Source organism: Vulpes lagopus, chromosome 3 (assembly GCF_018345385.1).
Source record: "Vulpes lagopus strain Blue_001 chromosome 3, ASM1834538v1, whole genome shotgun sequence".
In the NCBI taxonomy this organism is placed as follows: Eukaryota; Metazoa; Chordata; class Mammalia; order Carnivora; family Canidae; genus Vulpes; species Vulpes lagopus.
In genome coordinates this window covers 97,447,639-97,463,599 of record NC_054826.1, presented here as the reverse complement: position 1 = coordinate 97,463,599, position 15,961 = coordinate 97,447,639, and the positions used below count along the sequence as shown (strand labels likewise).

Sequence of the window (15,961 nt, the reverse complement as noted above, 5' to 3'; positions counted from 1 at the left end):
TTTCTATCCCTTAGAGAGCCCACAATTCCTCTGTATTTCCCTTCCCTCTGTTTCCTGGTGTCTGTTCCTGACCCCCAGTCCTATACCTTCCCAACCTAGAGGCCCATGGACCACCCTTTTGCTTATCTCTAGGGCTATCTCCTGGCTCTAAGTGTTCCAACTCAGGAATCTTCATAATCCCTCCTCATACCTCCTTCACACACTAGTTAGGCCTGAGAAGTGAAATTTCAGCTCTCAGAATGAAGATGTCCTGGGTCCAAATTTAGGAGGAGGCTAATGCTGAGTGGGCAGGAGGTCTGGGTCCTTTTTGCTTGCCAATGCTGTGGCTTCAGAAATCTCCCACCACTCATCCCCAGCAGTATGAGATCTCTGACCCTCACTCTTACCCCCTGTAAAATGGGGTTGATGATATCTATAGAGTGAGAGCTTCATGTTTGTAAACTAATTAATCCAGTGGCCAGAACAGAGTGGCTGAAAATATGTCTGTTTTTATTAACAGTCAATGCTAAACATTAAGGTCTTTGGAACTCATGCCTACCTTCTGAGTTAATACTTTCTGGAAGTCTCTTTCTCTGTCCTGTTCCTCATCCTGTCAGTGTGGTCCTCTTTTCCTGTCCCTCAATCTCAATAGAATCTGAGCCTGAATCTATGGTTTTCCCTTTGCTGTTCTCTATGCAAAGTTCCCTCTGACCCAATGGCTCTAGTGTCCATGATGTATCCCTACCCCCAGCCCAGGCTTGGCTGGGTTCTCCTTGGAGGAGAGTCAGCCCAAGAACAGTGTGTCATAGGGAGAAGGAGAGAGGAAAGCCAAAGGGTGGGGACTTTGGGCAGCAGGTGAGGGGAGAGGAAGGAACAGAGTAAGGAAAACATGTATGTATGGAGAAAGGGGAGGGGAAGGAGGACCCACAGCTGAACCTGCATGCTCAGCGTAGCTCAGAAGAGGAGGGCAAGGGACTGAGGGTACCCCCTTCAGAACCTGAAAGGCTCTAGCTCCAAACTGCTATGATGGAGGGATAAGCAATGAAATGTCCTATCTTCTGTGATACTATCTGGAAAATGGGGTAGTGAATAATCTATGTGGTGTTTATGGTGACAAAGTGATCTGCAAATGAATCCTTCTGTTCTATACAGGCACTTTCCCCATGACCGCATCCACCTCTACTGAGCTTTTTCCCAGAGCAGAAGCAGCTCACATTGTTCTCAGCAACTCCACACACTCCAAAGACACAGCAAGGTGGCCTCTCAGCATCCCTAACAGGACCCCTCCAGCTCCCGACAGTAGGGAACACACATTTACAACTCCTCCCACCTCCCCCCACTTTAAACCTATCTCTGAGGCATCACTGAAAACTGCAATCAAGTCCAACACCTCAACAACCCCAATGTCCAAGTTTGTCATCAAGGTGGAAACCACTCCACCCACCCTCATTGTCCACATGAGCACCACGAAGTGCATCAATCCCATGAGCCTTATAATTACCACTACCTACCCCACCACCTGCATGACCCTGACTACCACTGAGAAAGTTACCTCAGCCGTGACCTCTCCTCCCACTACCACAACCACTCTGGGTAAAACTCCCACAACCATGGCCTTACTCTTTTCCTCTGTCCCAACCATACACACAACCTCCCATACTCTGATACCCTCTACAACTGATACCACAGAAAGGGCTGGCCTGACTATGGCAAGCATTCATACAACCAGGTCTCTTACCCCAATAATCACGTCTACATCTATTACCCCTTCTCTAACTGCCATGAACATCTCAGCAACAGTAACTGATAACAACTCTTCACCTACCACCAGTAGCACCTTGATTACTGCCACAATTTCATTTCCTAACACCACCAGTACATTCAAAACAGCAACTGCCACCATTCATGATCCCACATCAACAAATCTATTAACAACACTTACAACACAAAGTATATCTACTTCTACTGAAGCAACCACTACACTGATTACACCAACAACAATTACTTTGAAAACAATGAGTTCCATGAAAATAAAATGTACTCTGAGGAGAGACAGCCCTAGATAGCCCTAGAGAAACTCTCTCTTTTTTTTTTTAAAGACCACTTATTTTAATAAATGTCTATTTCAACTTTTTTACAGTAGAATAAATGTCTTGATGACTGTAGATATGTAAGGCTGTTTGGTAGCATCCAGAACCACAACAATGATGGTCTTCCTGACAGGTGTGTAGTCTTCAGTAATTATAAGGGATTACTTGTCTGAAACTGCTGTTAAACCAGCAGGACTGCATTTATGCATCCATCATTTTCAGGATTGTTGGTAACCTGGGCATATTTTCCCCAAATAACTTTGCCTCCTTGTGTCACAAGGCCCAACTCACTCACGTTCACTTCAATGACAGTACCTTTAGTAATAACACCCAAAGTTGTATATAGTGGGGATAAGGGATTCTTTTTTACACCGAGTATTGGCAGGCAAAAGGTGGCTTTCAATTCAGGATGTGTTACATGGGCCTTTTTGAAACATAAGCCCATTGGCCTAATGAATCTTTCGTATTTAGGTGGTTTTCCAGTAAAGCCATCTCCAACAAAGCAGACTTTAGTGACCATCCTCTTCCATGCTTTCTTTTTTCTCTTTCCTGTTTGAATGACTTTTAACACTTCTGTTTCTCCCTGAGCATGAACTTTGGGTAAAGGAACTTCCCACTTTCCCGCTTTCTCTTTTCGCTTTTGTTTAATCATATTGGAAAGTACTTTAGCTCGGGACTGCCCCTCCCTGTCCAGTAGATATGCAGGTACTGCTCCCTTGGACTTCTCCAATCACATCATCAATCAGTTCAACAAATACAATGGCTTCCACTGCATCTACCACCTCTGAAACCACCGTGGAACCCACTAACACCAATATTAACATGACATTCATAACCACAGAACCACACTCCTCCACTGCAGCAGCTCCACACACAGGCAAGATGACCATCACATCTTCTCATGCCATACCTACCTGGAAAGTTACACTTATTCCTACAAAAGACGCTTCCACAGTGTCTCTCATGACAAAAATTACTTCTCCCACAATGACATCATTAATTACACTCAGGAATACAGTCAATTCTACAACATCAGTCTCTTCTATTCCAGTGACCATGAATACCTTGACATCAGCCACTAGTATGCATCTGTCTTCTCTACCTGCTCCATCCACAAAATCAGTCTCCAATTGGACCACAAACACTACCCACTTGTCCACCTTGATTACTATACTCCCTACAGCCCACGTTACGTCCACCCCTATACCTTCCACTAGTACTGGGCCCACGGCCACAACTGCAATCACCACTCCTACCAGCATTTCAACCATTGCCACCTTGAACACAGCCTCTTTGCCCACTTTCTCCACTCCAGAAACCACTACCACAATTGTAACAACACCCACCCCTACAACACCACACAGCACCCCGGGTGTTACTTCTTCAAACATGTACCCTACAGGATGCACAACCACATCAGCAATAACCTCAACTCCCTCTACCACTGGTACCCCGAGGATAACCACCACCATAAACTCATCCTCTGTTAGTAGAGGCATGCCTACCTCAAGACTGACAACCATTATCCCTACATCCAGTGGTACCACTGGTTCACTGACTACCATTACTGACCTCACCTCCACACTCACTGCTTCCAGCATTTTGGCAACCCCCACATATATCATCCCATCTATCCCCACTGTACAAAATACAGGCATACCATCCAGTGTCATCACAACCTCTACCACAGTGCCTACTATGGCATCCATGCTCACAAGTACCCACAGCACCTCATCTCCCATCCTTGCCACACACATTCCAGGTACTTCTGCAGGCTCCTCTTCCACATCTACAAGCAGTACCAGAATCACACAGACAGAGAATACCACTTCATATGCAACAAGCACAAATACATGGCACACAAACACTGACACACACACAACATCTCCAACTGGACTATCCTCCTCTACTACATTTACTACATATACACGCAGGATGACTGTCACACCCTCTCATGCCACATCCACCTGGAAAACCACACTAACTCCTACTGGGGATGTTTGGATGCAGTCTCTCACCACAGAGATTACTTCTCCTCTTGCAACTACATCATCAATCACTCTCACGAATATAGTCTATTCTCGAACATTTACCACCTCTACTCCAGTGACAGTGACCACCAATACCTTGACATCACCCATGAGTATGCCTCTGTATTCTCCACCTGTTCCAATCACAGAATCAGTCTCCACTTTGACCACAAACACTAGCCCTTTGTCCACCTTGATCACTACACTCCCTGGTACCAATGCTGCATCCATTCCTATAGCCGCCATGGATACAACTGACATCACCACTCCCACCAACACTTCAATCTCTGCTACCTCTATCACAGCCACTTCGCCCACTCCCTGTATCCCAGAAACAGCCACAAGTGTTGTTACTACACTGTTGGTAACAACACCCACCCCCACAGTACCACACAGTACTTGTGTTTCTCCAGCATTATCTTTCCCTAGTCTGAGTACATCTACAAATGCAATAATTACTTCTTTTGGTACTATTATCTCTTCTTCAATATCCACAGCAATAATGTCCTCTTCTCTTTCCTCCAGCAGTATAAATTCAGTGCTCACTACCACCACTAACTCTCTTTCTACATCCTCATTTCTCTCTAGCATGGAAAATACAGGGTCCTCTCTCACTGCTTTCATTACTCCTTTTTCATCTGAAACTACAAGAACATCTCCAAACACATCTTCTCTAAATATCTTTGCTACTGAAACAACTACCACCTGTTTTATTTCTTCCAGTACCTCTTGTCCAGAATCTATATCAGTTACAATAGTGCCTGCCTTTCCCACTACTTCATGTATGGAAATGGGTCCAAGTAGTGAAGTTACTTCTATGCCCACCATCCCAATGTCAGTGTTTACCTCTACTACTGAGATGGCCACTTCTAGTTCCATTAGTATGACAACTGTGTTTCCTATGCATATGGACACTTCTACTGTTCTGGAAACTCATCCTACCAACAGCATAACAGATGCTTTTAGTTATATCAGTACTGGGACTGGCCCCAGTTACACAGTTTTGACAAGCACTCAAAGACCTACGAGTGGATCCTGGAAGAGCACCAATTCTGTAACCATCCCACATATGCCTGGATTCACTAGCTTCCCATTGACCACAAAACTAAGTAGCAGATTTCCAACCACCATGGTGACTTCAATTAAGTTGACTCACTCCACCCTACCCACTACCAAGACTTCAGAAATACCGGTGGTCACCCCTCAGACTACCACCACCCTTACATCACCCAGGACAGCTTTGACTTCTACTCAGATGAGCACACAGTCTAGGTTGACCACCACCCCAGGTTAGACCTCCTGCTTCCCTGTTCCCTCTTTCCTCTCCTCTGCTAAATTTCTGTGTCATCAAGGGCAAACCCTTCTCTTTCTTCCTATGCTGCCCAGGTACCTGTAACAATGGTGGCACCTGGATGCAGGGCCTCTGCCACTGCCCCTTGGGGTTCTCTGGGGACCACTGTGAGCTCCAGGAGATCAGGTGCCAGAATGGGGGTAAATGGGATGGCCTCAAGTGCCACTGTCCTAGACCATCTATGGGTCCCGTTGTGAGTTTGCGGTGGAACAGGTGGATCTGGGTGAGTTGCCAGAGCCTTGCCTCTGCATTTTCTCCTGGGAGGTGCCACTGACTCTCCCTGGGCCCAGTCCTATGGTTCACTTGTTAGCACTCATGTCATTTTGCCTAATTCCTCCATCCCTGCCTTCTCTCCCATGTCATTTTGCCTAATTCCTCCATCCCTGCCTTCTCTCCCATGCTTTCCTCTACCTTATGTCATGCTTCCTTTCCACCCTCACCTTTAGGAGGTGGTTGGGACCACACTCCTTCCTCTGGTCTCCTTCCCAGTCTGGCCTGCTAAGAGCTGTATTAGCTTCTAATTGCTGGTGTAACAAATTATCACAAAAATTAGCAGCTGAAATAATGCAAATTTATTATCTTACAATTCTGTAGATAGGAGTTTGACATGGGTCTTGCTGGGCTAATATCAAGGTGTTGCCGGGCCTGTGTTCTTTCCTGGAGGCTTTAGAGGAGAATCCATTTCTTTGCTTTTTTTTTTTTTTTTTTTAGGTTCTGAAGCCTCTCTTCTTTGTCTCAAGGCTCCCTCTTTCCATCTTCAAAGCCAGCAGCATTGCACTCTGGCCTTTCCTTTATAGTTATATCTTGTGACTGATTCTGACCTCTTCAGCCTCTCTTTTCCACTGCTAAGGACTCTGGTGATTATGTTGAGCCCACCCTGTAACCCACGTTAATTTCCCCATTTTAGTCAGCTGATTAGCAACTTTAATTCTTATCTGCAATCTTGCTTCCTCCTTGCCATGTAGCAAACATATCCAGAGGTTCAGGGGATGAAGACATTGGCATCTTTGGGAGCCATTATTCTGTCTGCCATTGGGACACACAGAGGAGAGACCACAGGCCTCCTTACCTCTAATCTTTCCCATATCTAGGCACAATTCATCCTAGAAATCCTACCTCCCATCCTCCTACTGTTTAATCAGTCCTCAGAGAACATGGACAGGGGCAATGGGAGGAACCTCTGGGTTGTGGTGGTGGTGGTGATGTCAGTCAGAAGTGGTTGGTGAAGTGACCAGAGAAGGGCACTCTGTGTGCAGACACTGTGGATGCTGAAGTGGGCATGGAGGTGTCTGTTGACCAGGAGTTCTCCCCGGACCTCAATGACAACACTTCCAAGGCCTACAAGGATTTCAGTGACACCTTCCGGGATCAGGTGACAGGGGAAGGGAGGGAACTCACGGGTCCTACCCTGAAGCTGAACTTGGGCCCCTGGGTGCACGCAGGTCACAAGGTTCAGGTGTGAGCCCAAGGATCTTGGCATTTCAGATGCAGAAGATATATCAAAATGTGCAGGGGCTCAAGGATGTGGAGATCCTGTCACTGAGGTAGGAGACCCTTATGTGGCTGTGGAGGTAGTGTTGGGTGGGGCAGGGGGGGCACAAAAAAAAGCTGGAGAAGCCATTTTTTCCTTTTGGAATCATCAGATTTCAGAAAGAGGGAGGTGGAGGGAGGAGGTAGGGGAACCAGTCACTCCATGGGGGATTTTTTCCAGTCATTTTCTGTAGTCATTTCTCTGTTGGAGAGATGCCACCGCTCCTTTTTAAGCATGATTGGAAGGAGAGAGATTACATGGGACATGCAAGGAGGTGGCGCATGAGGGTTTGTGGGAAGCCTGGTGTCTGGACAGTAGCTAGTTTTTCTCTGGCTGGCACCTGGCCTACTGAGTGGGTCAGCATGAGCGAAGCAGAGAGCCCAGGAGGGCCTGGTTTGGTAATGGCCTGATGCAAGGCAGGAGGATGTCAATCATTCCTTGTTTTGCTTTCCGGGCTAAGTCAGGGATGCTGGTGGTTCCTGCAAATAATGTCTGGAATCCCAACTTGTTGCTTCTGCCTTCCTCCCAATACCAGTGTATTTGTGGTTAGTCCTGGAGGAGCCCTCCTAAAGACTTACATGCCCCTGGCTTGAGCACTTTGTAAGACCCCCCCAATCCTCTTGATCCCCTGAGGAGTGGTAGCATTGTGGTAGACTACGTGGTCCTGCTGGAGTTGCCTTGTAGCCTTCAGCTGGAGAGCGAGTACGAGAAGGTGAAGACTGTCGTGAAGGAGGAGCTCCAGAACCTCAGCCATAATGAGGACAGCTCCCAGAATAACCAGAGTGAGCCAAAGCTGGAGGGAGGAGTGAGGGCCAGTGCTACCAGCTTCGATAGGAGCCTTTGGGTTCGGGTGCCAGCCCTGGGGTCCTTTCAGCAGATTGGGAGAGGAGGGAGTTTACAGCCAACTGGGTCAAGGATGGGGCTAAGGAGGGGCTTGCCAGAACCTGGGTGTGGGAAAGATCCCTTGACAGTTCTGCTCCAAGTTTTCAGGATGACTGAGGACCCTTGCTTATTAGGGGGAAATGAAGGAGACAAGAGGAGCCTTTCCTTGAAGCCACTCCACATCCCCCCTAGTGACAGAACCATCTCTGCCACTCCCAGGACTGCTTACCTGTCCCTGAGCCCTTAGCCTCCTCCCCCAATTCCACCTATGCCTGTTTCCTCCTGCTCCGCCCCGCCCCCCCCCCCCCAGCCTTGTGTTTTAAGCCTGATTCCATCAAGGTGAACAACACCAGGAAGGAGCTGACTCTGGAAGGTAAGGGTGGGCAAAGGGCTGAGTGGCCCAGGAGACCATGACCCTCCCACCAGGAACATTTGCCCATTGAAATTCCCTGGGGAGGAGGAGATCTCTCAGGGAGGCAAGTGATGTGGTCCCGGGCAGGGCTGCCCTTCCTGGCCCTTGTTCATAGCTTCCATCTGAGGACAAGCAGGCAAGGTAAGGGGAGGGGAGGGTCCTGGGGGTCTGCCCTTCCCTCATCTAATCCTAGGGTCTACTCCACAGAGACCCCAGTCTTGGAAATGTAGTTTTCCCCATCTATTTTCAGTCATTATAACCAGGCCCCTGAGTAGAGTGGGTGAGGTCCCTGTCCTTCTGCAATCCCCTGCTCACCCCCTAGCCATCTGTCGCCGCGCCACTGCGAAAGGCTATGAGGATTTCTACTTCCCGGTGGTGGAGAAGAACAGGCTCCGTTGCGTCACCAAATGCGCTTCGGGCGTGGACGGCACCATTGACTGTCACCAGGGCTGATGCCTTGTGGAGAGGAGCGGTCCCGCTTGCGGGTGAGCCCCGCCCATCACCCGCTGGGCCCACCAGGTGGCGGCTCCCCCGCGGCTCCCCCAGCCTCGGCCCCGCCCCCTCGGCCCACCGCGGAGCCCCGCCCCCCCCCCCCCCCGCCGGCGCCGGAGGGGCCCAGGTGTGCGAGGGGGACCCTGCGCGGAAGGTGGTGAGGGCCTGTGACCTGGGACCCTCTGTTCCAGCTGCTTCTCCACGGACACGCACTGGTTCTCGGGCCGCACTGCGAGGTGGCCGTCGCCTGGCGAGCGCTGGGAGGGGGGCCTGGTGGGGGTCGCGGCTGTGCTGCTGCTGCTGCTCCTGGCGTCCCTGAGCGTCTTCGTTGCGCGCTCCCGGAGAGGCGGCCAGGGTGAAGGCGGGTGAGCGCGCTGGGGGTGGGGGTGAGGTCGGCAAAGGGGTCCCAGCTGGGCGGCCCTGCTCTGACGGTGCGTTGCCCCAACTCAGGTCCTGGGGGGACGACAGGAAATGGTTCGAGGTCTGGGATGAAGACACTGTGGGGACGTTTTCAAACTTGGACTCGGAGAACAACCGAACAGGTGAGTCCTGCCTCCTGGGCGGGGGGAACAGGGGCTTTTCTGGGCATCACTGGGGCCTGGGAAAAACCCAGCGTCCTCCCTTGTCCAGGGCAGAAGCGTACTTCGTGTACCTGGAGCAGGGAGTCTCCCCTTCCCTGGGAACCTCCTGAAGACGGCCCAGGTCCTGGACTGGCCATCCCTACAAGACAGGCACCGCGACACAGGAGCCCCCCTGCCAGGCCTTGCCTTCCCCACCTTTCTTGCCCCTTCTCTCCTCTCTTTCCTCCTGTTCCTTTTTCTCTCTCTAGTCAAGGATGAATACCTCCAGGCGGCCTTGAAGAATGTGGACACCAATGTGAGGGTGAGGGAGTAAAGGGGGGGATGGTAAGGAGCTCTCCCGGGTCCAGGTCCAGATGCCCTCTTTCCACCCACCGGGCAGGGGGCTGGGCTAGGACCAGGAGGCAGTGACCTTCCAGCCAGCCTGAGCAGGGTGGTTCCCTGTCCTCACTACCTCTTTCATACATACTCTGTGGCAGGTGCACATCCAGAGACCTGAGGTGGCCTCGCCCTTGCCGTCAGTCCTGCACTTCATGAACCTCTACCCTGCCTCGGACAGTGAGAAGAAACTGAACCACATCTATTTCAAGGGATTGCCCAAGGACTCATGCAGCTCTGTCTCCTGGTTTCCTGGAGCAAAATCAGACTATCTCCCCGACCCTCATCCTTCTCCCCACTTGGGTGAAACTCACCTGGAGATCCAGTTCAAATCCAGACTCTTCTACTGTGGGACCTTGGTCAAGTCAGTAACTTCTCTGAACCTGCAAAATGAGTAGAGCATACTTGTCCTGATATCTCGTAGTTACTGTGAAAACCAGAGGTGTTGTAAGATCTCTATCCCAGTGCACCTCCTGTATCAGCCCTGTGCTTATAGGCGGTCTCTCTCAGATCCCCAGCCCCAGATCCTTCCAGGGACTCAGACCTCGGTCTCTGTTCTCTCCTGCGGTCTCTGTTCTCTCATGCGCATCCCTGTGCCTGTTCCCCACCTGCATCTATAACCATCCTCCTACCTGCTCCTTGCTCCCACCTTCAAATCTTCTCCCCCTGTGAACCCACTTCTTAAATCACTTCCCATCCCAGTGCCCAGCCCCAAGTCTGTTCCCATTTGTTTCCGCCCCCATCCTTATAATCTCAGCCCTAAATCTTTATCCCTTCCCCCATCCCAGGGCCCCAGTCTTAAATCCTCCCTCCTCCCTCCACATGCCATTCCCAGCTAGGTATGGATGTCCTCTGCCTCTCAAGTCCCCTAGCTGGTGCTTCCCAGGCCCTGGTCTGCCATTCTGAGGCCCCATTCCCCCTTCTTGCTCTGAAGGGCCTGGATCTCAGTTTTCTGGGGCCTCAATGGGAAGCAGAAGCAGGGCCCTGAGGTGGAGAAGCCCCCTCAGCCCTTTGTCCTCATTCCCCCTTCCCTCTGATCCCCTATGACCTCACCCTCCCCACCACTCCCCTTTCCTCTCTTGGCCTCACCCCCATGGCTGCAGTAACCTCAGAGGTCAGAAGTCCCCAGCCCTCTTCACAGGAACATGTCTTTTGGGGAAGAAAGTCTTGCAGCCTCCAGTTCTCCCATGTGAACACAATCTAGCATTATTGGAAAAGAAGTTGCTCTGTGTCTTTCTTATCTCATGGCACCTCCACTCAGAGAATGGGGACTTCCAGAGGATGTGTGGGAGGGTCGGGGAGCACCAGTTTCTCCCAGCAAGGAAGGGAGGGGTCTAGGTCCTCCTAGAGACTGGGGGGCCCATTTTGCTACAGAGTGGGTGGTAGCAGGGGGGCCTCCAGATCAGCCACAGGTGGGGGCCCGTTGGGTTTGTCATCTGTGTCCTTCTTCCCTTGACTTAGGGAGCTCAGGGTGGGTCAGGGGGGTGAGTGACATAAGCTAGGTCAGCTGCCATTTGTGCTGATGGGTAAAGCTGGGCCTCCCAAAGATCTTGAGCCTCTGTGAGCCTTGGTGGCAGATACACTCACACCAGGCCTGCCATGCTTGGGCAGGGGACCCTCCTGTTCTCATTATTGTGAGTAGCTGGACTGGAGTTGGGGGTGGTTGAGGCTGACAGAATGAGAGGGCTTGGAAAAAAGCACCTGGGGCCTTTGCCCTGGATGGGGGAGGCACTGGCAGTGGCTGGGGGTGGGGGCCAGGACCATAAAGCCTCTGACATGAATGGGATTCTCAGGTGGGAAAAGGGGTAGTGGTCTCAGGCCTAGAGGAAGGCACTGGAAACTTTGAAGGGGTCAGATTGGGGTGGGTGAGGGAGAAGGAAGGCTGGAAGAAAGAGGAGCTTCTCAAGGGTGGGGATGCAGGGGCCTTCGCTCAGCCTGGCCTGTGGCTGGCTGCTCCTTCCAGGACTGTCACCCCTCCCTCCTGGCATTTCTTGGCCCCCGCCCCTGGCTAAATGTCACACACTCACATCTCTGGCTTCCTGTCCCACCCTCTTGTCCTGCCCCACCTGTGACTCTGGCTGGAGAGACCCTAGATGTGGGCGGTCAGCTTTCATGAAGTTAGAGGGGAGGGTTGACAGGCTGCCCTTTGGCCAACTCTCTGTGGTCACCACATACCATCCACCCAGTCCCATCACCGCACCCCCACCCCAAGACAAAGGTCTCTAGGGTCCTTTATATAGCTGATACCTTCCTGGGAGCTCTCATTTCTTGGTCCCTCCTGATGAGGGGAGACCCTGCAGCCAGTACCCCATCGGGAGATGCTGGTGATCTGGATTGTGACACTGAGTCTCTGGCTCGGGCTACCTGCTACAGCAACACAGGGTGAGTGGGACCTGGGCTGGCACTCCCTGGGGGGTCCAATGTGTGCCAGCCTCTTCATTCTTTTCCCCCAACTCACTTTTTAGGGGAAGGGGCTGCCAAAGGCCTGGGCTTTCTGACCCCTGGGCTGTGATCTCATTCTGCTTTTGGGGATGCAAAGGGTGTTACCTTGGAGATGTGTGGGTACAGGGCAAGGAGCATGGCCTGTGGTTGTACAGTTGATGGCCTATGTCAAGCCCCTGGCCCAGGGGCTGAGAGTGGGCTGGCATCCCACAACCCCTCTCCTTTGGCCTCCCCTACTCCACTGGGGGAAGGGGAATCTTTCTTCACCTAGATAGTGGCCTCTGCCTGCCTTCATCCTGTGGGCTACATCTGCCCGGACGGCCAGGTCTTTCCAAACCTCACAGAGGCACTGTGCAGCCTGTCAGCCCTGGCCAAGGAGGGAAGGATGGGGCATCCAGCAACTTCTTGTATGGGGAGAACTCGGGCACCTGGGAAAACCCTTCTAGTTAGAAACAGTTGAAGGGCTGAGTGGGAGACACAGGCTCTGGGGTCTTTGTTGAACCTGTCTTGGCCATTTCTCTGGGAAGCTACTGGTTACAAACTGATTTCCTGTGGGTTCCCTCGCTCAGAACAGACTTTCTGATCCCCACTCTCCCAACCCCGGAGACCAGGAAGAACCGAGGGCAGAGGTGGACAGGACAGTTGCTGGGGTGAGCGGTGCTGGGGGAGTGAGCCCAAGGCCTCAGGTGGAAGAGGGGGCTCTTGAGTTGAAGGCCCTGTACTATGGGGAATGGCTAGGGAGTGGTGGGGAAGGGAGTTTTTGGTACCCTGCAGGGTGGAGTGAGATAACCCACATAGGGAGTTCTGAGACCCCAGTCACGAACACAGTCTGTAGGTGGCCACCTCAGCCTTCCACCGTGCCCTCACATACCTCCTTCTCCCCTGCCTAGATATGTTCAGGGCCCAGCAGGGCTGATGGGAAAGGATCGGGGGCGGCGGTCATGAACCATGTGGATTTAGGGACAGTAAGAAAGTATACTAACTATAGTTATTATAATTATTAATTATTGTTATAATTATATAAATATAATTATAGATTAGCTTTAAGGTAAAATACAGAGAATAGGGGCACCTGGGTGGCTCAGTTGGTTAAGGGTCTGCCATAGGCTCAGGTCATGATCCCAGGGTCTTGGGATTGAGCCTCATGTTCAGGTCCCTGCTCAGCAGGGAGTCTGCTTCTCCTTCTCCTTCTTCCTCTACCCCTCCCCTGGCTCATTCTCTCTCTCTTTCTCAAATAAATAAATAAAATATTTTTTAAAATACAGAGACTAGGAAGCTATGGGCAGGTCAGCCTTAGGAGGGGTCCAGCCCATCCCTGCTCCTCAGGCCGACTCCAGGCATCCCTCTGATCAGGCTGTTGGAGGAGAGAGAGGAGGGTGGTCGTGGTGGTGGTGATGATGATGATTATGATGATGATGATGAAGAGCCCCATAGCCAGCAAGTGCATTGTCTTCGTGCACCTTGCTGTGAGTTGGAGATAATCACCAGTACAAGCAGAGATCCCTATTCCTAAGGTGCTTGGTATTGTGTGAAAAAGATAACACTGACATGAATGAGCCCAAAAGCATGTTAGAGTCAGAAAGCATCTACCTCTAATAAGTGCAGAAGGCTGTCAGGAGTGGAGACATCAGGCAAGTAGGGCTATTCCAGAAGGCTCCAGAAGGTCTGACGATACCCAGAGCCCCCTCCCCATCTCCCACCCACAGTGGGCTCTGCTCTTCACAAACTCATTTTACAGCAGGTAGCTCATGTGGCTCTTGTGACCCTTGTAAGGGAGTTTGTGTACACAAATGTAGTCAGATAGGAGATTGAGGCTCAGAGAGGGTGAGTGATATACCTGGGGTCACACAACAAATTAACATGACATCCCCATTCGACAGAAAGTATGTATGCCACATCCCTGAACTGGAGGACCTCGGCCCTCTGCAACATCCCTCACCCACTGCTTGTATTCTAGGTCTTCGGTGGGGGGGTTCAGGTGCCAGATCAGAGACCTCATTTGGCATCTATAGTTTTCTTTCTAATCTGCACTATCCTCTGGGTTCTCCAGTTCCCTGTGAGGACTGATGAGGTTTTAGGCAAGCAAACAGTAGGGAGAAGGAATGCTGACCTGAGAAGGTAGGAAAAGCCTGGGCAGGGCTATGCAGGGTAGCTGACATGAGAATGTCTCAAAGGTAAGGAGCACCCCTGGGTGACCAAGGTGTTGGGGCCAGGTGGAGGCTTGTAGATACCAGAGGACCTCTCTGGACTGAGCAGGGGTGAATTGCCCTGCCAGAGCAGACCTTGTTTTGCCCTGAGAGCTATCTTGGCATGGCTCCAGCTGGGAACCCCACTTCCCTTGATGATGGACTATGGTGGCACCAGGATAGACTGTTCTAGAGCCTATGTGAGTGGGAGGGCAGGAGCCTTTTTCTGGTGGTTGACAGAGGCCTTCTGGCAGACCTGTTGCATTTGAGGTCACCATGGAGCTTCGGGATGTGGCTGTCCTGCAGGCTGGGGCTCAGAGGTAGATGCGAATTAGGCACTGCCTAGAATTCTACATTCTCCATGTGCTACAGGGGTCACAAAGACCAGACGATGCTGTGGATCAACACAAGGACTGGAGTCCGTGTCCTATTTTGTGTACATGAAGTTCTAAAGTGTTCACAGGAAAGGTGGGGGAAGGGAGCTCCTCCAGATGGCAGGGGAATAGGATAGAAGTGTATGTCTTAGAGGGGCTGGGGCAGGGCCCTGAGGAGTCAGAGATCTGTGGTCTAGAAAGGTGAAGGCAGAAGTAGAAAATGCTCAAGCACAAAATCAAGAAGACTACGATGAAGATGAAAACAGATTTGTTCACAATAGACAAAGGGACAACCTTTGAAACTTGCATGGCATAAATTTAGAGCAATTAAAAGGAAGTGCCGTTTTATATGGAAAGTAATAAACTTACTCATTCAGCAAACACATGAGGCCTGGCTCCACCTGGGCAGGTGCTAGGTGATCTGGATGAGGCATGATGAATAAGCCAGTTTATAGTTAAGTTTATTAGGTGGGACCATGGTAACAAGGCAGGAAGAGCGACAACCCAAGTTGGAGCTCTGAGAGGGGCCGATGGTGGAGGAGTGCAGGTGGGGCTTCAGAGGCTGCTCCTTCCCCCTCCTCATCAGGGAGGCCCCAGGGAGAGGTGGCATTGCAGACTGGTGGCTGTTGAGGGGTAGGGCCAGAAAGAAGTATGCACCATGACACATTCCAGTGGCCCTCCCACTGCTTCTCTTGTAGAATATTCTAGAGTGAGCAATGTGGTCGGGGCAGGCATCATCGGTCTGCATTTTCCAGAGAGAAATGGAAGTTCAGGGAGGTTAATTGTAAGATGTCCTTCAGTTGTGCAGTGGCTGATCCTGGAGGTGCCCCCGGGCCCTACTCCTACCACCCCGGCCTTTGGGGATGCTCCTGTGGACCCCAACTGACTGAGTTCACCACAAGCACAAATGTGTTTTGGAGATGGCAGGAGGAAATGGTCTCACATCATGGTGGTGGTCTTCAGACTTGCTTCCTAGGGCTTTTCCCCAAGAATGCCACCAAGTGAAAGACTTGTCCAGTGAACTGTCTGCCTTACTCCAATGTGTATCTTCTTAAGAAAAATCTAGGGACACCTGGGTGGCTCAGTGGTTGAGCATCTACCTTTGGCTCAAGGTGTGATCCGGGAGTCCTGGGATTGAGTCCCACGTCAGGCTCCCTGCATGGACCCTGCTTCTCCCTCTGCCTGTGTCTCTGCCTCTCTCTGTGTGTCTCTCATGAATAGATAAATAAAATCTTT

The 15,961-nt window shown here is 51.2% G+C and overlaps 2 protein-coding genes and 1 long non-coding RNA gene across 3 annotated transcripts; 1 reads left to right on the top strand and 2 right to left on the bottom strand.

The window, feature by feature from the left end:
• Positions 1-2,083: 2,083 nt before the first annotated feature.
• LOC121487061 (ribosome biogenesis protein NSA2 homolog) lies at positions 2,084-3,811 on the bottom strand. The gene is made up of 3 exons (XM_041748512.1): positions 3,730-3,811; positions 3,263-3,465; positions 2,084-2,790 (listed from the first exon to the last, which is right to left on the bottom strand). The coding sequence occupies exons 1-3, from the start codon at positions 3,809-3,811 to the stop codon at positions 2,251-2,253; spliced, it is 825 nt and encodes a 274-aa protein (XP_041604446.1). The 3' UTR covers positions 2,084-2,250.
• A 532-nt stretch (positions 3,812-4,343) lies between these two features.
• Positions 4,344-9,197, top strand: LOC121487060 (mucin-3B-like). Its single transcript, XM_041748511.1, is given in 12 exon segments — positions 4,344-4,422; positions 4,513-5,388; positions 5,486-5,620; positions 5,623-5,673; positions 6,707-6,822; positions 6,936-6,994; positions 7,615-7,763; positions 8,174-8,236; positions 8,598-8,760; positions 8,959-8,984; positions 8,987-9,051; positions 9,053-9,197. Coding segments are annotated over 12 exon segments (1,866 nt in total). The 3' UTR covers positions 9,137-9,197.
• On the bottom strand, positions 9,194-15,851 carry LOC121486094. Its single transcript, XR_005986527.1, has 3 exons — positions 15,095-15,851; positions 10,038-10,106; positions 9,194-9,220 (listed from the first exon to the last, which is right to left on the bottom strand). It is a non-coding gene; the product is annotated as an uncharacterized LOC121486094 (long non-coding RNA).
• Between the last annotated feature and the right edge of the window lie 110 nt (positions 15,852-15,961).